The following is a 24,237-nucleotide window of genomic DNA, read 5'->3' as shown; positions in this document are numbered from 1 at the left end:
TGTGTGTGTGTGTGGGTTTTCACAGCTGGGGCTGGAGGTGTTAACTTTACGCTGCATTGCTCACAGAGGTGAGTCTCGCCCTGTGACTTCCTGTCTCAGCAAGACCCCACAAAAAGGAAACCAGTCTCACCAGAGTTCACGCTGACAATCGACACTGCAGACAGTCAAAGACTCATCACCTGTCTCAGTGTGGATGTGAAGGATCGGAGCTTGAATGAACCGGGATTAGAAAGTAAGGCTGCTTACATTCAGTATCTTGATGTTGCTTCGGTGTTTTTGCTTTGCTAACAGGAAATTCAGAAAAATTGTTCACATGTGAGTCTTTATGAAGACTGGTGACATCCTGATGCTAATGCTGTATAAAAACACTAAAAGCTGTACCTCATATAAGATAGATATAAGATAGTCTGTCAAACTTATCCCGTCTTGCCACAGGATCTTCCTCCATGTTCGCAGTGGCTCCCTCCAGTCCCACCAGTCACGCGGGGCCGGCTCTGGTCCAGTTCCAGCTCGGCCTGTTCAGGGAGGAGGTTCGGGTCCCTCCTGGAAACCTGAGCTACCGCCATGCCAAGAGGCTGGCCATGGAGATCATAGAGCGCAAGGTAATCCAATACTCAGGGGCATTAAAGGGGCATTTCGAATTTGAATTTCCTCATGAAGTTCTGTTTACTGGTCACAGGAAGTGCTGCCCAGTTGTCCTCTGTTCTTTAGATCTGCAAACTGGAGCTGAGGGGTCTGATGGAAATTTGAATTTAGGAGGCAGGGAAGGTCTAATGAAAGATGCTGTCGAGTTGCATCATGGGAGTGTAGGGTTTTTGGAGAGAAAAATTGTTAAGTCTAAGACCAAATTTGCCATCTTGTGCCTTTAACTGAACTGAATGAGTTCTGTTGAAATCGTGTCTATTTTAATCTCCTTGAAGCACAGGATGGGTGGAGTTTGACAGTAAAGGAGCATTTATGTTCACCTTTTCTCACTGTTGTAAAGCCCTCATAGCTGACAAGTGGGCAGCAACATTCAGTGCTTGTAAATTTGCAGAGAGCTTTGAATGAGAATCTGCTCTCACCCTTAACACGGTCCCACCTGGAAAATATTCAGTTGATGCTTTGAGCCTCTCAAAACTAACAAAAGGTCACTGTGTGCGTGATGGAGGACTGTGTAGGTTAAGTGTAAAGCGTGGCTCTTCACATGCATCGTTGTCCGATGCAGAGTTTGAAGAATGCTGTTGCGGTTTTTTGGCTGCAGTGTATCCCGTTTGCAACACGTCTCATTCATTGTAAGGTTAAAGGAGGCTAAAAAAAAAAAAAGCGATCAGACACCATCCTGTTCGTGACCTTCTAGCACCGAATTTCATGTTATATGTCTTAGAATTAAGAGAAGAGAGTAAGGTTATTAAAAAGATCAGTTTAATTTAGATGCATGTTAAATGGTGCACTGAAACTGTAGTTGAGGTTAAATGAAGATGAATTGCAGGTGTTGGTCTCAGAGTCAGCTGGTCGGGTCTTCGTGCCGCCTCAGTTACAGAGGCTGTGTGGTCGACAAGAGCACAGCAAAGTTTCCAACCACAGCCTCATGCTGTCAGGTTTGTGGACAAGTGAATGCACTGAAATGTGACACACACACACACGCACGCACGCACACGCATGCATGCACGCTCGTAGTCTGCTTCACTTACACCAGAGTTTCTTCATCTTTTCTCAGGTTTCCAGGCAGCAGGTTAGCATTGTCTGAAGAACGTGTCTTTGTCCTACTGTGTGTGTGTGTGTGTGTGCGTCACATTTAACTGCATTCACTTGTCGTGTGTGACAGCTAGGAGAAAACCCAGATTCTCTGACTTGATTTGGTTTGGAGCCTGTGTGTATTTCCTGTTTACCTTCATTACATCAGGTGAAGAAACCTTCGCTTCTTGTGCCAGGATTCAAACCTCGTAATTAGTGTTTGGATTCTCCAGGCCTGCTGCCTTAAGGCTGAATATTTTCCTGTACAGGTTTGTCTCCAGATGAAATCGAATAAATAAAGACAGAACACTTTAATGAAGCCAGCACCTGAGTACCTGAGGAAAAAAGTTACTGAGTAAATCTTTTCATTTTGTCATTAGAGAGTCTGTGATGTGTAGAGGAAAGGATTAAAGGATGTAATGGGCGGAGGTGATGTAATGCATTGCAGCAGCACCTCAGGAATCTTTAAATTTAGCTTGTCTCTGATGGTGTGTGTGTGTGTTCAGGCTCCAGACTGCAGCGTGATCGGCGTCGGGGAGAAAATCCTGCTGTTCAGACATCAGGCCGCCTCCGAGCAGCTGCTGCACCGCCTGACGGACCGCGACGAGCTGCAGCATGGAGACCTCATCGAGGTCATCATCGCAGGTCAGGGGTCGAGGGGTCGAGAGCTCGGAGCGCGGAAACATACACTGATTTTCTGCGGATTATCTTTCGGTTTTCTGTTTGCTGCTTGGCTCACAGATGAGATGAGACGTACCCAATCTGGGCTTTAGTAGCTACGAGTCATCACTTTGTCACTGCGGCTGTGACATAAATGCTTGTTTTTAGTATTCCGAGTGCTGCTCGGGCCTTTAGTGCGTTGTTACAGTTTCACGCATTTCTCAGGTCAACACAGCCTGTCACGTTATCTGTGAGGTGCAGAGTCAGAAATTCTTTATGCTGGCAAGCATGACGAAGCTGCTAAATCTCACCGTGACGCCGACTCTGGCAGGTTAACCTTCTTACTTAACGTTCTGACTGAGTTCTTGGCCATGAAATACAAATTTACTACAAAGACCAGCAATCTTTGAAAGCTTTACTTCAAATTAAGGCACTTGAACGTCAGTTCAGTTTAGAGTCTGTTGGTAGCAGGTGTGTTGAACATCTTGCACTGCTGTTATCTTTAAATGAAATAGCAGGAAGTAGTTTTTGTCAAAAAATATGTTTCGGATCTGCAGTGAACACATCACCTAACAATTGATAGTCGTTCATGTTGGATTCTCACTCACATTTAACCCTGAAACTGTTGCTGCGGCTGATTCACTCTGACGTACCAGCGATTGCACACAACATTATCTTTTAGTGCAAGATGAGCTGTTTTAAACGCAAATGGATTTCAAGATATTTGTGCCAGATTGTCGGACTGTAAAGAGCCTCTTGCAAGCGATAAATTACAAAAGCAACAGGGATGCGACGTTTAAAAACAGTCATGTGAAAGTGGACCAGCAAACACGCAAAACAGATGAGATTTGTCGTATTGTTTTTATGATCCTCCAGCACAGGACAGACGTGAGCACTGTGTAATCACACTGTACATCATTTCTTTATTCTAATCTGACTCAGGATCAGCATCAGTGACTGAGATGAGGATCCGTCCACACTCTTTGGCGGTCCAGTCATACCGGACTCCTACCTTCTGTCACCACTGTGGAGAAATGCTGTGGGGTCTCGTTCGACAGGGATTAAAATGTGAAGGTGAAGCGTCAGCGTCGCTTCATGCGCTGATACCTGAGAACTATTAGACCTTTTCACAGTGTGAGAAAATGTTGGGTTAATAAAAAAAAGTACATTTGTTGTTTTATTTACCAGCATCTGGTGTAAAATTTGCAGTTTTATTTGGATAGGAAAAGAGAACATGAAGCTTCCCTGCCTCTCAGAAATACCAACAAGTAAAAGTCTCCTCTCCCTCTCCTCAGGTTGTGGATTAGACTTCCATAAACGTTGTGCTTTCCATTTGCGCAACGACTGCAGTCGAGCACGCCGTCAGGTTAACACGAGCCTCTCCCTGTTTCCTCCCCAACGACCCCGTACACACTCCCTGTCCAATCAGGCAGGAGGCAGCCTGGAAGAGGTGAGGAACATGTTACGTTTTTCCACACTCAACTCAGAAAATCAGAAAAACCAACTCTCATCATCCATCCATCATCAGATCAGCATGTTCAAGCCCTCGTCCAGGCCTCCGTCTTGGGCTGAGCCTCCCATCTGGCTGGGAATCGGTCACGGTGACGGCAGAGCTCAGGTCCCTCACACCTTCCACATCCACAGCTACACCAAACCCACCATGTGCCAATACTGCCACCGGCTGCTCAAAGGGCTCTTCAGACAGGGGCTGCAGTGCTCAGGTGAGAGGGTTCAAAACAAAACAATAAAAATGTGTGCTGTTAAATAGAGTGTGTTTCATATACAAGCTACAACCTAAATATAATTTCAGAAATCAGATTTTTTAGGTGAATAGTTCAACGTTATGGGGAGTGTGCTTATTTGCTTTTTAAAGAGTTAGGTGAGACGTTTGGTACCTTTTTCATGTTTATATGCTAATATGTTATGTTATATGTTATATGCTAGCAACCGGTTAGTTTAGCGTATCCTTCGCCCTCCAGAGGTGGAGGGATTTCTGCAGAGGGGACTAAAAATCAAAAGTGCAATTCAAATAAAATTTTCATTTTTTAATTTTCCATTCTTCCTTAAAATGTTATTTTAGCTAGGTCTTATCACACTGATGGATCTGTTTTTCTCAGAACATTGGTTTTAGTTAGCTTTATTTATTGCATCATCACGCTTTGTTAAAAACTCTGTCATATATTGGCAAATAATATGCCATATTTTCTTTAAGAAAACAAAATTAAGGTCCTCTTCATAGATGAATTAAGCTGTTTGTTATTTTATTTATTATTAGGCGTGAAATGATTAGCCAACCTGAACACCAGAAATACTAGTCTGTGATTAAACTAAATATTTATATTATTTATTAATAATATTTTAGTAATGTCCATGTAGGAGCCATTTGTAGAGTTAAGTGGATGTTGGACAACGCATTTGTCCAGTAGGGGTCACCTTTGTGCTTCGGCTCACTTTTCGACGGGAACTTCAATCAGCACAGGTGTGTTGTTTGGCGGAGGAGCACAAACAATTTTTAAAGCGCGACGGCATCGTTGTCGTTTTCGTGAAATGTTTGGCAAATATATGGACAGCGGAATGGGTTCTTTCATCTAACACGTCGAATGACATAAACGGTGAGAAATTAATGTTTAGTCAAAGACAAGAAGCAGAAGTCTGAGTCTGTTATTTCACCAAACGCTGCCAGGCGGCGCTACGGCCAGCGTGTCGGTAATTAGCTCCTCCGTGAAGCCACTCAGAGGTTTTAAGTTTAGACACTGAAAATTACACTTTAACATCATTTGCTCTAAAATGTCGTTGTTTTATTAAAAGAATAAAAAACGTCAGTGATGCTAACGCCTGTTAACGGTCGTGTCCAAGATGTTACTGAATGTGATTGGTTCTCACACACAACATTTTTCTGGACTGCGTTCAACCTTATAGATTAAGAGCAGATTTAAAGTAGCCGACTGTTTAAAGTTTAAACGAAATTACTGAAATTAGCCCCTCGTCTTATGTGCTTTTTTCGGAGCTTTCACCTGCACGTCGCGGCCTTCCCCCGCACGTGGGTTTTGTCGTAGAGATGATGCGTGACGTGTTACGTATTACGACACGTAAATCACCTGCCATGAGGTTGGAAGCGCTCATAAAGTCCCGGCGTTAAATGGTTTCCATGGTCGCGAGTTAACTTTCACTTTGAGATTAAGGTATTTAAAGGATAAATGTTTTCTTCGGGCCTTATTTTTCAGCTGTCGTTTGGCAGCGATGAGTCATGTAATATATTGAAATATATTCCTCCCCTGGAGCCATTTTTAGATGCAGCACCTTGTCTTTGTTGATCTGTTGCTGGGAAAAAGAACTTTAAATCACATTTTAAAACTCAGTTTTCTCGTTCTTCCTCGTCCTTCATCCTCCTCCTTCCTGTCATCCCCGTCCATTTTGTCAGACTGCAGGTTTAACTGCCATCGGCGCTGTCAGCTGCTGGTCCCCAGAGACTGTCCAGGGGAGAAGAGAAGCGTCAACGGGGAAGGTGAGCACCAGTGTCAGATGATGCTCCTATGAAACTGTGATGAGTAAAAGCTGATTCACCCTCCATCTCCAGGAGTATTTATTTATTTTTTTACACTGCATTTGCCCGAGTAGAAATGAGGATTCAGGAAAATGTGACCAAAGCCTGATGACATTCAAAATGTTTTTGTTTTTTTCTGTTGCCCAGATGATGTTTGTTAAATTACAGTGAGTTTGCCTCCAGCGACTTCATCACATTGAAAGTGGAAAAACTGGCCAATCAATTCAGCTGCACTTTGTGTTTAGCACTAACTGAACAGTCAGGAATAATTTTGATCAGGTAATTGAAGTCGAGAACATTCAGGTTTTTATTTGTTGGTCAGACAAATCTAGCAATTTCAAGGCCTCCCTTTGGCATTTTTCCTCTCTTTAGGTAACAGAATTAACAATAAATCTGTTGTCTGACATCTTTTCTGTGGAGGTCTTTATATTGTTAGCATTTGATGTGCCTTTCCCAGAAGCCACAGACGTTTTTCCCGGCCTCCATCCAAACGTGGACTACAGTGATTCACAGTTCACCAGTGTGACAACACTAGAAAGCTCCGACGATGAGATGTCCACTGAGGGAGACGCTGTGACTGACGCCAAGCAACCGCGAGAGCCAATGAGGTCAGCGCTTTAATTTATTCAGGTCGTCCCATTTAAGAGGTGGCACAATGTCCTGATGATGTCAGAAGTTTGACTCACAGCTGTCGTCAGGCACCATCTACACACACACACACATGTTTTAGCTCTAAAACACACTCATCTTTCCTGTCATTTATCACTGAATTTATCCGCATTTAAAAACTCTGCTACAGACAGGGAGGTTTGGGCCACACTGCCACCTAGAGGCATTTAAAGATGCTTTCACAGGACACAACTGCTCCATGAGTGACTTTCAGTGTCTCTTGTTTTTCGTGTCCTGTTGTCCTCTGCCCCCGTCCCTCAGTCCGTGCTTCAGCAGCAACATCCCTCTGATGAGGCTCGTCCAGTCGGTGCATCACACCAAGAAGAGAGCCGGCGCAGTGCTGAGAGAGGGATGGCTGCTGCATCACACCAGCTCTGACACACTGGTGAGATTAAAATGTGCCTCAAAGCAGCTCAGCTCCGTAATCACTTACTTTGCACGGTCCAAAAAGATGTGGTATAAAGCGCTTTCTCACCAGCTTTTAGTTTGCTTAATATCGAGTAGAAGAAGCATTCAGATCCTTTACTGCAGTAAAAATACAAATGGCATACTGTGACATTAATCCACTACAAGTAAATGTCCTGCGTTCAAAAGCTGGAAGGATGAAAAATTGTAATCTGAGAGGTAAGTGAAGCTGTCGGACAAATTTAGTGGAGTAAAAAGTTCAACACTTGCCTGTGAGATGTATTGAAATAGAAATATAAAGTTGTATAACACGAAAGAAAAACTCAAATGCAGTACAAGTACCACTTGCCCAGCCTGTCTGTCCTGTTAATTTTACATCTTTGTGTGATTGTGAGCTGCCAAAAGTGCTGCAGAAGACGTTAAGCTCTCACTGCACAACTTAATGTGGAGTGAAGTGAAAGTGAAAACAAGCCAGCAGCTAACCGGCACTATTTCTGTCATTTGTTTTCTCAGAGGAAACGTCATTACTGGATCTTGGACTGGAAGAGCATCACTCTGTACCAGAACGAGAGCAGCATCAAGTACTACAAGGTTAGAATTCATGAAGCGCTTCTGTGGACTGATGTGCTGATTTTATTATATTTATGGTGGTTTTGTGCACCTCTCGTCGCCTGTCCTGCAGGAGATCGCGCTCTCAGAGGTGCTGCAGGTGCGAGGCCCCGCCCAGCTCTCCGTGCCCTTGTTGCCAGACAACAGCCCCCACTCCTTCGAGGTTGTGACGGCCTCGCTGGTGTACTGCGTGGAGGCCGGCGTGAACGGGCCGGCCTGGGAGAGCGCCATCCGTCAGGCCCTCATGCCCGTCCAGAGCAGCAGCGGGTACGGCGAGGAGAACCAGGGTGAGCCGGGAACCACAGTTTCAACATTTAAAACTTAACGTCAGGGTTCCTGATTAGTCAGATGGGATGAGGATCTTTGTGATGATGATCTGATGAATGAATGTGTCCTGTTCTGATTGCAGATGAAGACTCACACAGAGCGGTAAGGATCAGCTCCACGCTGCTGAATTTATTACCCGCACAGTGAACGTCTCACGAATGTTTGTCACATGTCTGTGGTGTGTTCTGCACTGTCGGTGTGTGTGTGTGTGTGTGTGTTTCAGGACATCAGCTTGGTGTATCAGATCTTCACAGATGAGATTTTGGGCTCAGGACAGTTTGGAGTGGTGTACAAAGGTGAGCAGAGTTTATGGGTCCCTCATTTGCCAGTAATTTACAGAAAAAGTTTCCTGGAAAAATAAAAAGTTTTTGTTTGAAACCTCTGATTTCTACAAAAGTTTCCTTATTTTAACAACATGTAAACAATAAATGTGCATTGGATTGTTTGCTACCCGGCAGACATTTGTTTGCAGCTGACCTTATTGTGCTCTGACCAGCAGAATCTCTGGGAGGCAGTTAATTGATATTGATTAATTAGCAGTTCAGTTGCTGATTTAACTTGGAGCCGGTGACAAGGTTCCTGCAAAATAAACAATTACCAAAATATCTGTGAACCTCTAGCTGTAACTGTATTAAAGCAAAAAACACAGGAAATCACAGGCTTCAAATTAAGATGCAACTGTTGGAACTTTTAACCCCAGTGGTGCTGGCTGGTCATCAAAGCGATCATTATTCTCGCTCTTCAGGCACTCACAGGAAGTCGGGTCGGCCAGTCGCCATCAAAGTCATCGACAAGACGCGTTTCCCCACCAAACAAGAGAGACAGCTGAGGAACGAAGTGGCAATCTTACAGGTACTGACTTGTTTTTTTGCTCTGTGTGCGTTATACGATTATTTTGTCACGTCTAACATGTGTGTGTTGTCCAGAACCTGTCCCACTGTGGCGTGGTCCTGTTGGAGGGGATGTTCGAGACGGTGGAGCACATCTTTGTCGTCATGGAGAAACTTCATGGAGACATGCTGGAGATGATCCTGTCCAGTGAGATGGGCCGACTCCCTGAACGCAACACTCGGTTCCTGGTCACACAGGTAAGCTCCCTTTTCCTTCATTCAACGCGCTGGATTTCTTTACATCAGGTTTATGATTTTATTAGGTTTTATGAGAGGGTTCCCGAGCCTACGGAGCAGGACCCCACACAGTGGTCAAAAGATAAATCAAAAGTGCAGAATACTGGAGATTTTGAACTTTGAGAAACCAAAAAATTATTCAAACAATCTGAGAACAGAACGTCACGCTTTGGTTGGACTGATCACATCTCATAAACTCATTTTTTCCGTGGCCTCCAGAATAAATAAAACTCAAATATTAAAAAATATCATACTTTAACAATATGTATTTTGCGTGTGTGTTGCAGATCCTTGAGGCTCTGCGGTACCTGCACTTAAAACATATCGCTCACTGTGACCTGAAACCTGAGAACGTGCTGCTGGCCTCTGCAGACCCTTTCCCCCAGGTGGGATTTTGTGATAGTTTGATAATGATGTGTTTCATTGGCAGCGTCAGTCACATTGAAACGTGCACTGTGTTCGTGCTGCAGGTGAAGCTGTGCGACTTCGGCTTTGCCCGCATCATCGGCGAGAAGTCTTTCCGTCGCTCGGTCGTGGGTACACCTGCCTACCTGGCGCCCGAGGTGATCAGCAGCAGTGGCTACAACCGCTCCCTGGACATGTGGTCCGTGGGCGTCATCACGTACGTGAGCCTGAGCGGCACGTTCCCCTTCAACGAGGAGGAGGACATCAAGCAACAGATCACCAACGCTGCCTTCATGTACCCACGACAACCCTGGGCCTCCATCTCACTCGAGGGTAAGGATGGCTTCTTCTTCTGTTGGTGCATTCAAGTACGCTCTGATATGTGGGATTTTTTGTCCTTCATCAAACCTATTATTGCAAGAAGTAAGTTTATATAATGATTCATCAACGCTTTCTTTCTGGGTGTGACTTTAATACAAAGCTTTTAATGCAAGGCAGTCAATTATGAGATTTCAAATGTCACAGTGTCCTTGAACGCATCATCAAGGAGAGTGAAAGATGTGACCTGCCGGCAGCTTCACTAGCTTGTAAAAGAAATGCATCTTTCACCCGAATAATGGCAACTAAATCTATTATGAACTATTGTACTTATGCTCAAGTTTTATTCATGAAAGGGGTCGCTGTAACACGTTTTATTTTGAAACCCCTCAACATCCATTTTGCTTTAAGGTTAAATGACTGATCTTTACATTAAACATGACATTCTGTGGGTTTGAACATGTGAGCTTATGGGGGCTCTCAGGAGGTTCAGCCTTCATACCCAGCAGATTATTCTCCTGTTGGCCACTGGGTGACTCCAGAGGATCACTATAAAGACGATCTGAGTAAATTCTCTGTTCCCCATCTCTGTCTTTCTCTCCAGCTGTGAGTCTCATCAACAACCTTCTGCAGGTGTCGGTTAGACGGAGATACAGTGTGGGCAAAGCGCTCGGACACCCCTGGCTGCAGGTCAGACACATTATGCGTGTTGATAGCATTTACTTAATTTTATCGTTATACAAAATGTGAATCACACCGATAGACTTAAGTGTTCAGTATCTTGTTCCCATTTAAATAGAATCTAGAGATGCTGCAGTAGGCTAGAATATATTATTTTACATACAGACAGCCATTCCTGTACATGTCAATCACATCAGCTCCCTTTTCAACGTCGCCCCCGCAGGACTTCCAGCTGTGGTGCGACCTCAGGGAGTTCGAGCAGAGGATGGGCTGCAGGTATCTGACACACGAGGGGGATGAGCAGCTCTGGATGCGCTACGCCCAGGAGAGAGGCTTGGACATCTCATCCCACCTGTGCTGGAGTCCTGACGACGGCAACCCCGACATGTGACCTCAGTATGAAGGTAAGACAGTTTGTAGTCTGTGCGGCTCGGATAAAACTGAAGAGATGAGGCCTTGTCTTTGACCATTAAAACACAGTACAGTTAGTCCTACTTTTATGCTGGAGACCAAAAACTGCAGCAGGTTTTTTGAATAATACTAAGGTAATTAAAAAAAACCCAAAAAAAACAAAAAAACACACACAACAACTGCTGTTTAATAATATAATTTTCAGTTTTTATTCCAAGTTGTAGTTTTTGAAATTTAACTGCTAAAGTGAGTTTTTGTGGCATTAGTGATGATAGACAGATTGAATGGAGGAGGAGGGGAACGCAGGAGCACAGATGGAATTTAAAAATATCATCACGCACAGGGAGCCAGTTCACACTGATTATCATAGCCGACCTGTCAATGGGACCAGAACCCTATTTGCTTCCTCACTAACATAGGCCTGCTATGGTCCCACGTACAGCATCTTATTTTGTCCACAACCTTCCTGAAGCCCTGTCGTCTCTCGCTGCTCGACACCCCTCTGCTGAACGGAGAGCGGTGTGTGGGATCCTTCTCACTGGCCATAACAATTTGTCTTTCCATCTTCGTTCTCAAGTCCAGCCGTGGCCTCTCTTTTTCTAAATTTACCCTCAGTGCTTCAGTGTTTTTGTGCTCCTGCGTCTCCTCCGTTTCTTCCTGAGCTTAAGGCTTTAAGATCTTCAGGTTAGTTTTCCTTCATGGACATCAGGTTTCACAGTGCTGTGGTTTCTAACATAGTAGCACCTGGCTGGCTCTGTTCTTCATGATAGTGTTTTGTTTTTGTAAGTTTAAGTAGGATCAGGGACTGAAAGACAGCATTTCTAAAGTTCAACATAGCATGCATGTGCACAAAGACGCAATCAACCAAGCCAGTTGACCAACCAGCATTTTATGTTTTCTTCATTAATTACCCTTCTACAAAAATGTCTTCTGAGAGAGGGGGAGGGCAGGAGGCTTTGCTCAGAGTTTTATCTCCCTCATTACATCCTTCTGTGTAACATCTCCTAAAGGCAGGTATGTTCATATGTAAGCTGCTTACATAACTTCATTGCAATACCTGGCACATTATGATCAGTCCAAACGTAGCTTTAAAGATCCGAGCAAAGCCTTCTACTCTCGCCTTCTCTGGGCGGTGTTTTTGGGACGGGAGGAGTTGGGGAGAAGGGAAGGAGGAGCGGTTTATAAGTCGCTCTCTCCATAGAGGGCGCTGGAGAAGGAGATGTAGTCCAGGGCACCAGGAGGAGAGTCTGCTCCGATGTACCTGGTCATGCGGGTGATGCAGTACTCGGCCTGCTCGGGTGGCAGCTCCCTGCGCAGCTCCTCCACTGTGATGTAGTTCTGTGGGAGGGAGAGAGGGAGTGTTTTACGGAAGATCTGTCATGTCCCACAGCAGGAAAAGCAGTTGAATTTTAATCCCTGACAGACCCTCCGTTTGTTCAGCCTCTCTGTTGTCACTGCTTCCATAGCGTAGCACTTACTCCTGACTCCTGTGTTAGTGTTTGCTTACCTTGTCTGAGGCCAGAATCTTGAAGGAGGCCATGACCTGTTCTGCGGTGTCGGTCTCAGCTGTCTCGCGAGTCATGAAGTCAATGAAGGCCTGGAAGGTGACCACGCCCGTGTTGTTGGGGTCCACCAGGGTCATGATGCGAGCAAACTCCACCTCACCCTGTCGGCCAAAAAAGGATGTTATTAACATCACTTCATAATGGACTCGCTCTTTAAATCTGCATCACTCTTATTAGCGAACTGAGGTTAAGTGCTGAACTGTTGCTACTGTCACCTATTAACCTTTTAAACTGAATGAAGCTAATATCAAGTTTCACTCTGTATTGGGGTCGTCTTCTCCTGAAAATGTACTTACCAGATCGTAACCCATGGAGATGAGGCAGGCACGGAAGTCGTCTGGGTCCATCATGCCGTTTCTCTTCTGCGATGGACGAACAAAGCTGTTACTTATTAGAACAAACAGTCTACCATAGCAAGTCTTAGCTGAAGTTCATAATGCATTTGTGTCGTTTTAAACATAAGCTAAATCAACCGCAATTACAGCATTGCTGAATAATCCAGATCTCTGCCTGACACACTTAAGAGACTCTTTAAGGTCAGTGAACGCCTCACCCTGTCGAAGTGGTTGAAGGAGGCCCTGAACTCGTTGAGCTGTTCCTGGCTGATGCCCTTGGCGTCGCGGGTCAGGATCTGGTTCTCCACCTCGTTGATGGTTCTGGCGATGGTGGTGAGCAGCTGCTCCCAGCCCACGCGGATGTGCTGCAGAGGTGGAGAACACAAACTTAGTGTCAAAGAGAAACGAGAGGTGAAGGCTCGGCCCAGTGCCGCAGCTGCAGTGAAGTCCACTGTACCTCCATGGTGTAGTTGGTGTGCTTGTTGTCAAAGATGAGGGACTCCTGGCTGAGCTGGTGGTCTCCCTCCAGCTTGTCGATGTTGGATTTGTAGTTGATGATGTTCTGCTCGTACTGCTTCAGGCTGTTCATCTGTTCCTCCAGGGAGCCGGCGATGTCCACAGACACATGGCTGATCTCCTGCAGGAAACACAACTTGTCATTCAAATCTTTGTTGCTCTTATATAGCAGCTGTATGTCTATATAGAGCAGGCTGTGTTTTCCAGCGTAGCGTTTGTAACTCTGTACCTCCATCTTGGTTTGAATCCAGGGTCCGATGATGTTGGCCTGGGCAGCAAACTGGCGCCTCAGTCTCTCGTTGGCCTGTTGTCTGGCCACCTCCTCCTGAAGCATTTGGTCTCTGAGGGGAACAAAGTGCTTCACCTGCAGGTGGATAAATTAAATGTCCACAGTCAACAAGAGCACCTTGAAAGCAAAAGCAACTTTTTCTTTGGTTAAGAAAGAAGCCAAGAGACTTAGTGATGATTGTAAATTGAGTCCAGTTGTTCCAGTACAGATTCAGTTATTCGCAGAAACAAATCTGTTTTCTCTGTGCAGTCTTCAATGACACATCTGACAAACTGTGTTCTGCTGTTATTTTTGCTTGCAGTACTCAGTGTCACTCTAAAACTAATGTACTTTACTATTTCTGACATGTCACTATGTATGTACTATACTTATTATTAGCCAGATGACCCAAAGCAGCACACAGTGCGAGAGTTAGGTCAGCATTTCCTGTTTACAAATCATCCTGCACAAACCAGGAATAAAAGAAGATGCAGGAGGTGATCCTGCTTTTGTTTGATCCGTTATCAATCCGGTATTTGCCGAGTGTGTTTGATCTGACTCACCGTGTCCCACTTAGTGCTGATGTCCTGGGGGGTGAGGCTGGTGTAAGGGTTGACTCCGGACAGCTTGATGCCGTAGGTCTGGGCGATCTTCAGGATCTCGTTGTGGATGCCCAAAGTGGCCATGCGCTCTTTGTCGGCCTCGGGCAGAGTGGCCTTGAACTGGTCATGAGCGGTGATCAGACTCTGAAGGAGAACAGTGGGGGGGGGGGGGGGAACAAACTTTGAGGCCCGATTTCAAATAAGACAAACATACTGACACATTACAACAACATTAAACATGTGAAGTGTCTGAGTGCGCCTAGCTGTACCTGGATCTCCTCAATGCTGTGGACGATGAACATGTCCTGCAGGTCCTCCATGGCTCCGTCCATCCAGTTGTTGAAGGGCGCCGCCCTCTTGGCAAACTCCAGGTACAGCTGGTCAATGGTCTCCCACAGCTTCTCCACACGCTGTAAAACACAGAGAGGGTTAATTACCAAAATTAAGAACACTTTTGCTCCTGTAAGCTCAACTACCACACTGTCGGTATGTTGGGGGGTTTCAGCGTGCTTCACCTCCAGTGCGTCCCTCCTCTTCTGGGTGAGGGTGCCCAGGTTGTCCCACTGGTCACAGATGCCCTGGCAGCGGGCATTGACTGTGGCAGCGTCGTGGTAGTCCAGCTCACTGGAGGAGACGGCATCATTAGTTATCTATAAGGCTGTCCTGTGGGGACAGACAAAGCCTCTCTAAACTATTCCCTATGTTTTACCCACACTTTTCTCAAATATCAGGAATCCACTCGCAAGTTTTATTCTATCTGAGGGGTATTCTATACTTTGAGGGGTCATCCGAGAACATGTCGCTTTTGAGTATTTAATTCTCTGCTTTTGAAGTAATGTATGGTAAATTATGGGTGGTGTGCATACATTTTCAGCTCATATTATACAGTATATAGCATCAAAGAGATCATCTCAAAACTGTAGGGGCAAAAAAAGCCCAGAGGAGTGGTGAGGAATAAGGATGTAGTGAGATCAGAGGTTTCTGCTCTTTCATGAACATCCTTTCATCTTTCTATTCCTCATTAAAATGCCTTCCACTCATCTGTTGCATCTTTTGTTCCTCACTGTATTCATATATCACAGCCATTAAGAGTCATGAAACACTTCACTCACTTTCCCCTCCTCAGTCTAACAAAATCTCTGATCTTACTCCTCGTTCCTCCTCCTCGTCACACACTTCTGTCTACCACATGAAACTGAACTCCACCCAAGGGCTGAACAAAAACAAAAGATGATGTAGCTCGCAGCCTCCCTCCCTCCGCCCTGGCGTCTTACTTCAGCTCCTGAGCAATGGCGGCGATCTGCTCCACTCTGTCCTGGTGAGCGGCAAGGTCGCTCTCGAATGCCTCGTGCTTCCTCATCAGGGCTCTGATCTCCATCAGAGAGGCGGACTCGTAGTCCTTCTGAGACAGCAGGTCCTCCTTACCTGAAACACAGGGGCAGCTCGAGCCAGGGTGGAAACATTTCACATCCTGATCTTCTACATTTATACAGCTCTCACTTCCGTCTGTCCTCTGATCTTTTGTCTTCGCTCTGCCGTAGTTTTACTGCTCTGTATAATGTTATTACTTCATTTACTACGTGATCTTTCTAGTTTTTAATGATTATTCTATGGCATTCTTTCATTATTAGACAGTGTAAAGTGAGGACATAGTTTTGACTTCACACTTGCATGTGCAACTTAAAAAAATGTGATGTGAAAACTTGAAACCTTCAGTGCACATATACCGAGAATGTACGTACTATATTGTTTTATTGCTCTATTACTTTATTCTAACTAAATATTTGTTCTTTATGGCAAAAATGACGAATTTTGATTGAAATTAAAATATTTAATTTAAGATTCAGTTTACTGCAAAAGCCTCTGAGCCACTAGAACATATTAAGCTATAATCTGTTTCCTTAACAACAAACTTTTTTATTACATTTTTATCCCTTATTAACCATTTGAGGGACAAATAAAACGCCATTTGCCTGCACGTTCTACTTTCGAGTCCCTCTGGCTGTCTGGGAGGAAACCACAAGGCCGATTCAAACTGCACACAGAATGATCCCGGTGTGCCTTTGTGTCGTCCCTACCTGCAGTCCAGGTCTCATGCATGGTGCACTTTTGCTTGAACTTCTCAGCCAGGTGATCGAGTCTCTCCAGGCGGCGGATCTCAGTCAGGAGCCACTCCTCGTAGCCCTTCTCCACCTGTTCCAGACCCTTCCAGGCGTTGGCAATATCCTGGCGGAGAGAGAGAACAAGAGCTCGTTTGAGGGAACTGAGTGTTCAGGATGTGAATAATGAAATGTGCGCCTCTGAACATTTTAATCTACATGTAAATTTCTGAGAAGTTTTAAATTAGTTCTCCATTATTAGATGAACTGCAGCTACTATTTACATTTTAAATCCGGCTCTAATTGTCTGTAAAATGTTCTATGCAAGTTTTTCATTCCTTCGGGTAACACTTTTGCACCTTTTCACTTTTGTTAAATTAAATTTCTGTAGTTTGGTGAGGACTTTGTGTCTCTAGTTAAGAGAAAGGCTCTTTGATTATTCACAAAACGGGGGCTGTTGAAAGGACTTTACAAGCTGCTGGACATGGAATACAGCACTGGGGTGAGGGGCGGGTGTTATCCTCTGATGTCAGTGCGTGAATGTCTACAACGATGCTGAACAATGATAATACACCAAGTTTAAAAACCCGTCCTGCTCACCGACACCATCTTGCCCTCGGACGGCATGAAGGCAGGCCTGTTGCTGAGCCTCAGCTTGGTCTGCAGGGTGTTGAAGTTGATCTCCAGCTGGCACTTCTCCTGCACGCGGGGCGGCTTGTGGATGCGGCGGTAATCACGGAAATCCTCCAGCTTCTGCTGCATGGCGCGCATGGTCTGCTCAGCGGCGCGGTTCTCCAGCCAGGGGATGGTGCGGCGGATCCACTCCAGCAGCTACACAAAGATGGGAAACGGGAAGATTTATTAAGATGTATTACTCTGTTTAAGTGTTTTTGCAGATCCACAATAAGCAGTCAGTTTTGAGATAAAGACAAAATGTGGAAACTTGTGATGACCATTGGCCACAGTTATTTTGACATTTTATTTTATTTAAAAAAAAAAAAAGAAAAATCTCAGTAAATAATAAAAATAATCAGAGGCTACCACACTTCTGCAACACCTGTTTGGTGTTTTATGCAGGATTTTAGGATAAAGCAAATTGATTTGCCTCGTTATGGAAAAGTGTTGAACAAGTAAAAGTGCCTTTTGTGCAGTTTACATCTGCAGTACTCCTCTATATCGTCATCATTTCTGCGTTCTGTAAATGTACATCGCCGTCAGCTAGTTTTTAAAAGTTTCTTTGACGAACCACCATATCATTGATTCAGAGCTGCGTCATGTAAAGTCAGTGGGAGAATCACAAAGTTTAGAGAAAAGCAGCGGGTGTAAATTGCTGGAAGAGTGAAGTGCGGATGCAGAGGAGGATGTGCAGGACAGAATGAATGTGGGAGTATTTGACTGCAGCGGTTTCTCACCTCGCTGGCCAGCTTCTCGTACTCCTCCATCAGTTTCTCGTTCTCCTGGTTGACGGCCAACACCTTGCAGATTCGGTTGGCGGCCGTCTCGGCCTGAGGGAAGAGTAACAAGTGATGAACATTTACTGCATTTCGTATGGGTCGCATTTATTCATTCGGACTGCCGTTTTATCATGTTGTTGGTGTGTTTATGTATAAGCTGCCTTAATCAATTAAAAAGTGATAACATGTCCACATTCACTGTTATACACAAAGCAGCTAGGGCCTGTGAAAATGTTAAAGTATAAAATATATGACTGCAACGCAATTAAATATCACCTGACCTGTTCAGCACCGGCGAAGGCGTGGTAGAAGCAGGACACGTAGGTCATGATGGCCTTCTCATCAGGTTTGGGTGTGTTCACAATATCTGAGGATGGGGAAAAACATTAACTTTAAAACACTATAACAAATTAAGTGAACAGTAGTGATGTCTCATTTCAGTGTCACCTTAAAGCGGCAACGTTTAAAATACTGCCAGAGTTCGAAGGCAGCTCCAAAAATACCAGAAGCAGCAGCAGTAACAGTCCTCCGCTGAGAGCTTGTGAAACTAGCCGCTCGTGTACATCTCCCAGGGGGTCATCACTCTAGCGCCTCCAGTGGTGCAAGGTGGTATTACAAGGCAGAACAAGTAGCCCCCGGTTAGCATGCTAACTTCAGTAGAGGTCTTTGATTTAAATTTAAAATTAACGTATTGCCATATGTTACACGTTGCACATTTACTACTTAGTAAAGCAGCTTTATTACACTAAATTTTTAAAACTGTTTATTTATACTTTTCCAATTCAAAATGTTCCTCATTTGAAAACAATGCAAAATAATGGCTTGTGTTTTGATTTAGTCTTGTGTTTATGAGTCCTTTTGCCTACAAAGACATGTTTATGGACGGAACCATCAGTACGCCAGCAGATGCTTTTAAAGCGATTTAAAATGCATTTTTTGATGCAGACGGTTGCATTTGAAGTGAGAAGGGCCTCTCGTCCTTCAAGCATCTGCCACTGTGTACGGCACAGACAGCACAAGATCCTGCAGAGGATTGTCACAGCGACTGCTGCTTCAGGATTTTGTTTCACAGTTTCACCTTCAGCGTCAAGCATCTTGGGGATGTCCAGGAACTTCTCAGCCACATCGAAGGCCGTGTTCAGGTTTCCAATAGGGTCATCCTATGGGGGGGATGTTAATGTAAGACACATGTAGGACTGCACTAGGAGCAGAAAAAACAGGATTCTTACGCTGAAATTTAATCATTTTTATAAAGCAGTGTGTGCTGGATCTCATTTTGTTTCCCCCCTCTGTTGCTCTTGTTCAAGCACCTGTCAAAAAGTTTGTAAGGAGGATGTGTACACTTTCCTCTGCTTTTGATATCTACTTTTAAAATCCCACACTGGACTGATTACTTATTAGTACTGCAAAAATGAGCCACTGTAGCAGGCTGTAGGAGAGCAAATATTTCATATCACATCAACTAAACATCTGACATTGCAACATATGTTTGTGCATACTGGACACCCTGCAGTACAGAGCATTTTCACAGATTGCAACTTGAAATAAATGAAATAATCTCAATTACTACTGAAATAAATATCTATGAACAGACTGAAGAGGACTGACTGTGATGCTGAGTATTGATCTTGTGATTTACCAGAGAAAATAAATCAATCAGAAGAGGAAGAAAAGAAAAACGACAACAGGAAGGAAGGACAGGGCACCTTTCTCAGTTTGGAGTAGTCAATGAGGTCAGGTCTGTGTCTGTGGATGAGGGCGCACAGAGCCAGGCCGTCCTTCCAACTGAGCCACGAGAACAGGAATGGAAAAGTGGGAGAAACACCACAGATGAAGGTGGGAAGAGCGATGAGACAGAGGAGGAGGAGGAGGATGTTAAATGAGAACACAATTATTTGGAAAAGAGAGGAAAAAAAAATCATCAAGTCTGAGAAAAACAAAAAGGTGGTTGTAGTTAGTGTGACAGTTCGGCCGTTGTGCACCCACCTGATGTGGAAGTTCTGCACGTTGACGTTCCTGTAGGGGGCAGTCTTTCTCTGGCACCACAGCAGCAGACCCTCCTTAGCAGAAGTCTCTGGAAAAAGAAAAGGAGGGAGATTGTGAGCACCGCAGCACAGTTGAGAGGCATCATGTGGTTCAAGCATTATTATCAGGGCATACGTGGCTTTTTCAGAGAAATGAATCCTGACAGGTGGATTGAAACATGAGAGGCGGATAAATCACATCCAGAAACGCCATAGAAAGCCTGCACAGTGGGAAAACAGGTGGATCGCTTTGTCTGTTTACGGTAACAAACTCCACTCTTAAAAGTCAAGCTTGAAAGTGGAGAGAAGGCGGCGTTATGTGAGGTTAGACAGGTTGATGGGCACAGGAAGTCAGGCTATAAGACAGCGGGAGATATTGAAGAGTCGGAGCAATAACAGGAGAGCGAAAGAAGAGGACTTGAAGGCGAGGGTCACAGCGTGAGGAAGGACAGGGTGAACGAGGTCTGGGTCTTAATAAACAAGGATTTACTGTGAGCTGACCTGCCTGACAACATGTTTAATGAAATGGCGTGAGGCAGAAGATGAAGTTCAGGGAAATCCATGATGTGATTTACTGCGTGCAGGTATGCAACAAAGCACACAGCACAGTAAAATCTGAGACATCTGCGAGGATGCTGAGCTTTGCTGTCCAACTGTTCTCACTGGGACTCGTGTAAATGAGCCAAGTGCATATAATATTCAACGTGTTTGAGTCCTCTGTGATGTTTGCACTTCTTGCCCCTCAAGTGTGGCATTTCTCGACTCATCTTATGCCACTTCAAGACAGAGAAAGTATTCAGCGTGAGATCTGTACAAACAAAACTGATGATGTTCCAATTTATTGGTGTGACTGCAAAGAAAAACTGCATCTGTGCATTGTGTTCATATGACAGACACTGAGTCAATAGTGTATGTCAGACACTGTCTTATGTCATAATTAAAATGCTAAAGCTGCTCTCATACTAAATTGCAGTAGCTAAAAGTTTGATATTTTGGGGAGTAAGCATTGCCAGATCATTAGATCAGAAGACTGACTATCACTTTCCTGTTAAATATGAATGTACAACCAGTTGCCGGTTAGCTTAGCTTAGCTTAGCTTTCCAAAGTAACTAAACCCACCTACCAGCACCTCCTAAAGCTGTTATTTCTTTAACCATTAAAAACCTTTGATCTTTAACATACTTATTTTAAAAGTTCATGTAAACACACACACACCTTCCACAGAGATATCCTGGATGGCGAAGCGCAGAATGATGGTCCAGATCATACCAAGAGTCATCTTCACATTACCGTCGACAATTTCTGTAAACACACACACACACACACACACATATATATATAAACACATGATGGCAACAGACTAAAACTAAAAGACTAAAAGCTCTGAAACTTCCATGTCTCCATCAGTTTAACTGCACGTCTTTTGAAGCTACTGCAGTTGAGCCAAACTGAATTTCACACGGCTTGAAATCTCAAACAGAACCTTGAGCGTAATTAGAGCGAGGAAAGTTAAAGTCACATAAAAAAGCACTGACTAATAACACTAACTAATGCACGGCTTTTGAAGTGCGGTGATGTGAATGTTGCATGAGGGAACCTCTCGGTGTGAAAAGTTTTTTACCGCACAGAGCGTTTAATCAGTTTAACCTCATGGAGTCCCGCAGATTTAGGAGGTCAACAGACAAAATCACTGTGGAATATTATGGAAATATAGTCCAGTTCAGTTACTGTTAATACTGTTGCTGTTTTCCCCTGGAACTCAGCTATCTGTTTTTATCTCTTCAGTTCTGACATTACGGTATCCATCTTCAGTCTCATTCAATTTATCACCATTTTCTTGTAGTTCTCTTTAACCTTATTCAATAACAAATGTTTTAAATAACATTGATACCACCGCACCTTTTTATCATTCCAACTCTGTTATCTAATGTAAATTTCAATCAACAAAAAGGCAGAAAAGGTGCTTTTGTACATCTTCAGTGTTCACTTGGAGTAAATTTAAATATTTTAGCATGAATTAAAACACTTGTGTACTGCAGTTAATTCCTCATATTCACTGCCAGTTGGGCGATCTGTACTTTACTTTCCTGTCACTGCCAACTCATCTGAATTCTCCTGACGCTGTGAACTTCAGCAGCCATCTGGTGCTCAGAAATAGGTCCAAGAAATGCAAATACTATGTGACCTTGGTATTTTAATTAAAAGAGATGGAAACAGGCAGCAGAGGGAGGGCGAACAATAGAAGTGGATGTTGGTAGTCAAAGCAGGACTCTCACCCTCAGCACCAATAGACACCAGTTTGACCCCCTTGCTGCAGATGAAGTCCAGGGCTTTGTTCACGTTGGCGATCTTGTGGAAACGCATCTTGCCTTTGTCAGGTTTGGGCAGCCTCTCACCTGAAAGACAAGAGTAAAATTTATTCGTACTTGAGCTGAAATCATTAGTTGATTAGTTGAGTATTTCAATAATTCGTTAAGTGTTCAAATTAATCTGCAAGCAAAAGTGTCGGACACCGGCTCCAGCTTTGCCGCTTGTCTCTGGTTTATATCACATCTGAATCTCCTTGGGACAAGGCAAAACGTGAAGACATCACCTTCCACAAGTAGCACATTTTCTACAATTTTCTGACATTTTATCAGCTAAAAAAAGAAAATGATGCAGAAAATAATCTGAGGATTAATCAATAATGAAAATAATCTTCAGTTACATCCTGATTTTTTTTTTTTTTTTTTAATATAAAAATAATTAATTATTTATTATTTTTCAAATCAGGGCTTAACTACCTTCACAAGCTACCAGAAAATTTGGCTGTCATTCCTATAAGTGCTATAGTGGACAGTTTGTGCAGTAACTTACGGATAAAACACTTGATGTGGATGAATAAAGCAATGAAAAGGCATGAAAAAATGATTTTCAGTCTTATTTCGTTTTCAGACAGTTATTAAATCTAAAATGATCATTTAAAAATCGAATCTTTTCCCATCTTAAAGAGTTTCAAAGCAGCATCATATGAATACTCCACATCATCCACAAGAACTCAGTAAATAAACAGCATATGTGTGTGTGTGTGTGTGCGCGTGTGTGTGTGTGTGTGTCCTGCATTGTGAGATCCACCTGATATGACCTCCAGCAGCAGCATAAGTTTGAGGCCATTTCTGAAATCCTCTTCAATGTTCTCAATCTGTGTCCCGGCCTTCCTCAAGTGGGAGTTACACCAAGCTGTGAAGGTCTGAGGGGGAGAGGAGACAGAGGAGGTTAGACTCTCAGTCACCTATCTGACTGTGTGACAAGAACAACTTCACCTGCTGCACGCACACACACACACACACACACACACACACACAGCTTGACGTTTCCCTTTCAGAACTGCTTAGCGAGGCCCAAACTGTCCACTTTAATTGCCGTGACTGCTGAGGATGGGGGCGCACAGGCACACCGAGACGCTACGTTACGTTAGTTTGACAGCCACCGTTGACTCAACAGTCTAGAAACAAGTTCAAACTGACTTCGGGCGTGTATTTTTATTAGAGCAAGACTAGAAAATCATTCTGTGTCTGTGGAAATCACTAAAGAATTACAACAGCAAGAGACATTCATGTATTACAGATGTAGTTGAAAAATTGGTTGGTTTATCAAAAGTTAATGACTTTGTCTAAGCCGTTTATCAAGCAAACTGACAATATTTTCCCTTGTTTAATAATCACTATAAACCAGGCACTGATGCCACCTTATTTCTGACCAAGTATCTACTTTTGGCTACCTGCCAACGTACCAATACCTCTCATATTGGTACGTTGGCAGGTACGTTCTCACTATCAGTTAAACCGATGATGTTCTAGTCCCAACACGAGTGGGCTGGTTGGGCTCATATTCAGACCCAAACACATTACACTGCTGTTGCATGACAGACTGCAGGCATGTAGGACGTGCGGTTCCAGCTGGTCTGCACGTCTTGCTGGACTCTGGACAATTCAGCAGAATATATTTGCAATCTGCTCTACTTTTGTCATCACTGCTTATCCTAAAATATCTCCAAATTACTGACACTGCTCTTCATCCGCCTACCTGCTCAGCTCGAACATCACATCTGCTTATTTTTGGACTACATATGGAAAATGTTTGTTTTGACGCTGACTCTGGCACTGAGACACTGAACATCACAGGTCACCTCTACCTGGCCAACTTACTTCTGAAGTTGAAATAATAAGCAAGCAACACTCTTGACCTTGAAATTCACTTTGTTTGTCTCTTTGATATTTTGCTGCCCTGCAGAGAGTCAATGGTGCAGATGGGAAGCAGTACAAAGAGAGATTTTGGTGCAAAGGCCGCAGTAAATAAACACTTTTAATCACAACACCTGTAGCTAGCAGATATGTGAATAGATCCATGAAGAATATATTTTAATGTGCTCTTCCTCAGTTCATTAACTCCCTGCAGGAATGTGAAGGCAGCAGGACAGATATGTTGATAAATCTGCAGCCTCTGATTTGACAGCTGCTGCG

At 43.9% G+C, this 24,237-nt stretch overlaps 2 protein-coding genes across 5 annotated transcripts in view; one reads left to right on the top strand and one right to left on the bottom strand.

The window, feature by feature from the left end:
- The first annotated feature begins 56 nt into the window (after positions 1–56).
- Positions 57–16,659, top strand: prkd4 (protein kinase D4). Of its 3 annotated transcripts, XM_046380603.1 has the most exons (20): positions 60–232; positions 436–602; positions 2,223–2,361; positions 3,319–3,450; positions 3,672–3,826; positions 3,905–4,097; positions 5,798–5,881; positions 6,378–6,528; positions 6,851–6,974; positions 7,508–7,585; positions 7,677–7,890; positions 8,013–8,032; positions 8,154–8,226; positions 8,676–8,782; positions 8,857–9,018; positions 9,345–9,443; positions 9,528–9,795; positions 10,385–10,470; positions 10,685–10,865; positions 16,285–16,659. In XM_046380603.1, exons 2-19 carry the CDS (start codon positions 447–449, stop codon positions 10,850–10,852), a joined length of 2,409 nt encoding a protein of 802 aa, XP_046236559.1. In that variant the 5' UTR covers positions 60–232; positions 436–446; the 3' UTR covers positions 10,853–10,865; positions 16,285–16,659. The 3 variants fall into 3 exon arrangements, with proteins under 3 accessions (XP_046236557.1, XP_046236559.1, XP_046236558.1); XM_046380601.1 differs by having other exon boundaries at positions 57–232; positions 3,672–4,097; XM_046380602.1 differs by having other exon boundaries at positions 217–232; positions 457–602; positions 3,672–4,097.
- actn3b (actinin alpha 3b) overlaps positions 11,058–24,237 on the bottom strand; it is a 30,562-nt gene continuing 17,382 nt past the window's right edge. For both annotated transcript variants that reach the window (XM_046380599.1, XM_046380600.1), the window contains 20 exons: positions 22,850–22,964; positions 22,012–22,131; positions 20,951–21,037; positions 19,698–19,785; positions 19,418–19,496; positions 18,790–18,871; positions 17,993–18,078; positions 17,670–17,762; positions 16,858–17,088; positions 16,237–16,384; positions 15,433–15,583; positions 14,674–14,782; positions 14,428–14,568; positions 14,120–14,302; positions 13,518–13,652; positions 13,230–13,409; positions 12,991–13,137; positions 12,734–12,799; positions 12,380–12,538; positions 11,058–12,210 (listed from right to left, as the gene is read on the bottom strand). In XM_046380599.1, coding sequence (XP_046236555.1) covers positions 12,052–12,210; positions 12,380–12,538; positions 12,734–12,799; positions 12,991–13,137; positions 13,230–13,409; positions 13,518–13,652; positions 14,120–14,302; positions 14,428–14,568; positions 14,674–14,782; positions 15,433–15,583; positions 16,237–16,384; positions 16,858–17,088; positions 17,670–17,762; positions 17,993–18,078; positions 18,790–18,871; positions 19,418–19,496; positions 19,698–19,785; positions 20,951–21,037; positions 22,012–22,131; positions 22,850–22,964 — 2,559 coding nt within the window. In that variant the 3' untranslated portion in view covers positions 11,058–12,051. The remainder of the gene's footprint in view (positions 12,211–12,379; positions 12,539–12,733; positions 12,800–12,990; positions 13,138–13,229; positions 13,410–13,517; positions 13,653–14,119; positions 14,303–14,427; positions 14,569–14,673; positions 14,783–15,432; positions 15,584–16,236; positions 16,385–16,857; positions 17,089–17,669; positions 17,763–17,992; positions 18,079–18,789; positions 18,872–19,417; positions 19,497–19,697; positions 19,786–20,950; positions 21,038–22,011; positions 22,132–22,849; positions 22,965–24,237) is intronic.

The sequence above is a fragment of the Scatophagus argus genome, chromosome 23, assembly GCF_020382885.2.
Source record: "Scatophagus argus isolate fScaArg1 chromosome 23, fScaArg1.pri, whole genome shotgun sequence".
In the NCBI taxonomy this organism is placed as follows: Eukaryota; Metazoa; Chordata; class Actinopteri; family Scatophagidae; genus Scatophagus; species Scatophagus argus.
The sequence above is the reverse complement of the archived record's forward strand: the minus strand, read 5'-3'. Positions and strand labels throughout refer to the sequence as shown.

Coding starts and splice junctions, on each gene's coding strand:
- prkd4 (XM_046380601.1), top strand. CDS start 447: ATGTTCGCAGTGGCTCCCTCCAGTCCCACCAGTCACGCGGGGCCGGCT. Junction 6,529..6,850: donor CAACCGCGAGAGCCAATGAG/GTCAGCGCTTTA, acceptor CCCGTCCCTCAG/TCCGTGCTTCAGCAGCAACA. Junction 8,227..8,675: donor GTTTGGAGTGGTGTACAAAG/GTGAGCAGAGTT, acceptor CTCGCTCTTCAG/GCACTCACAGGAAGTCGGGT.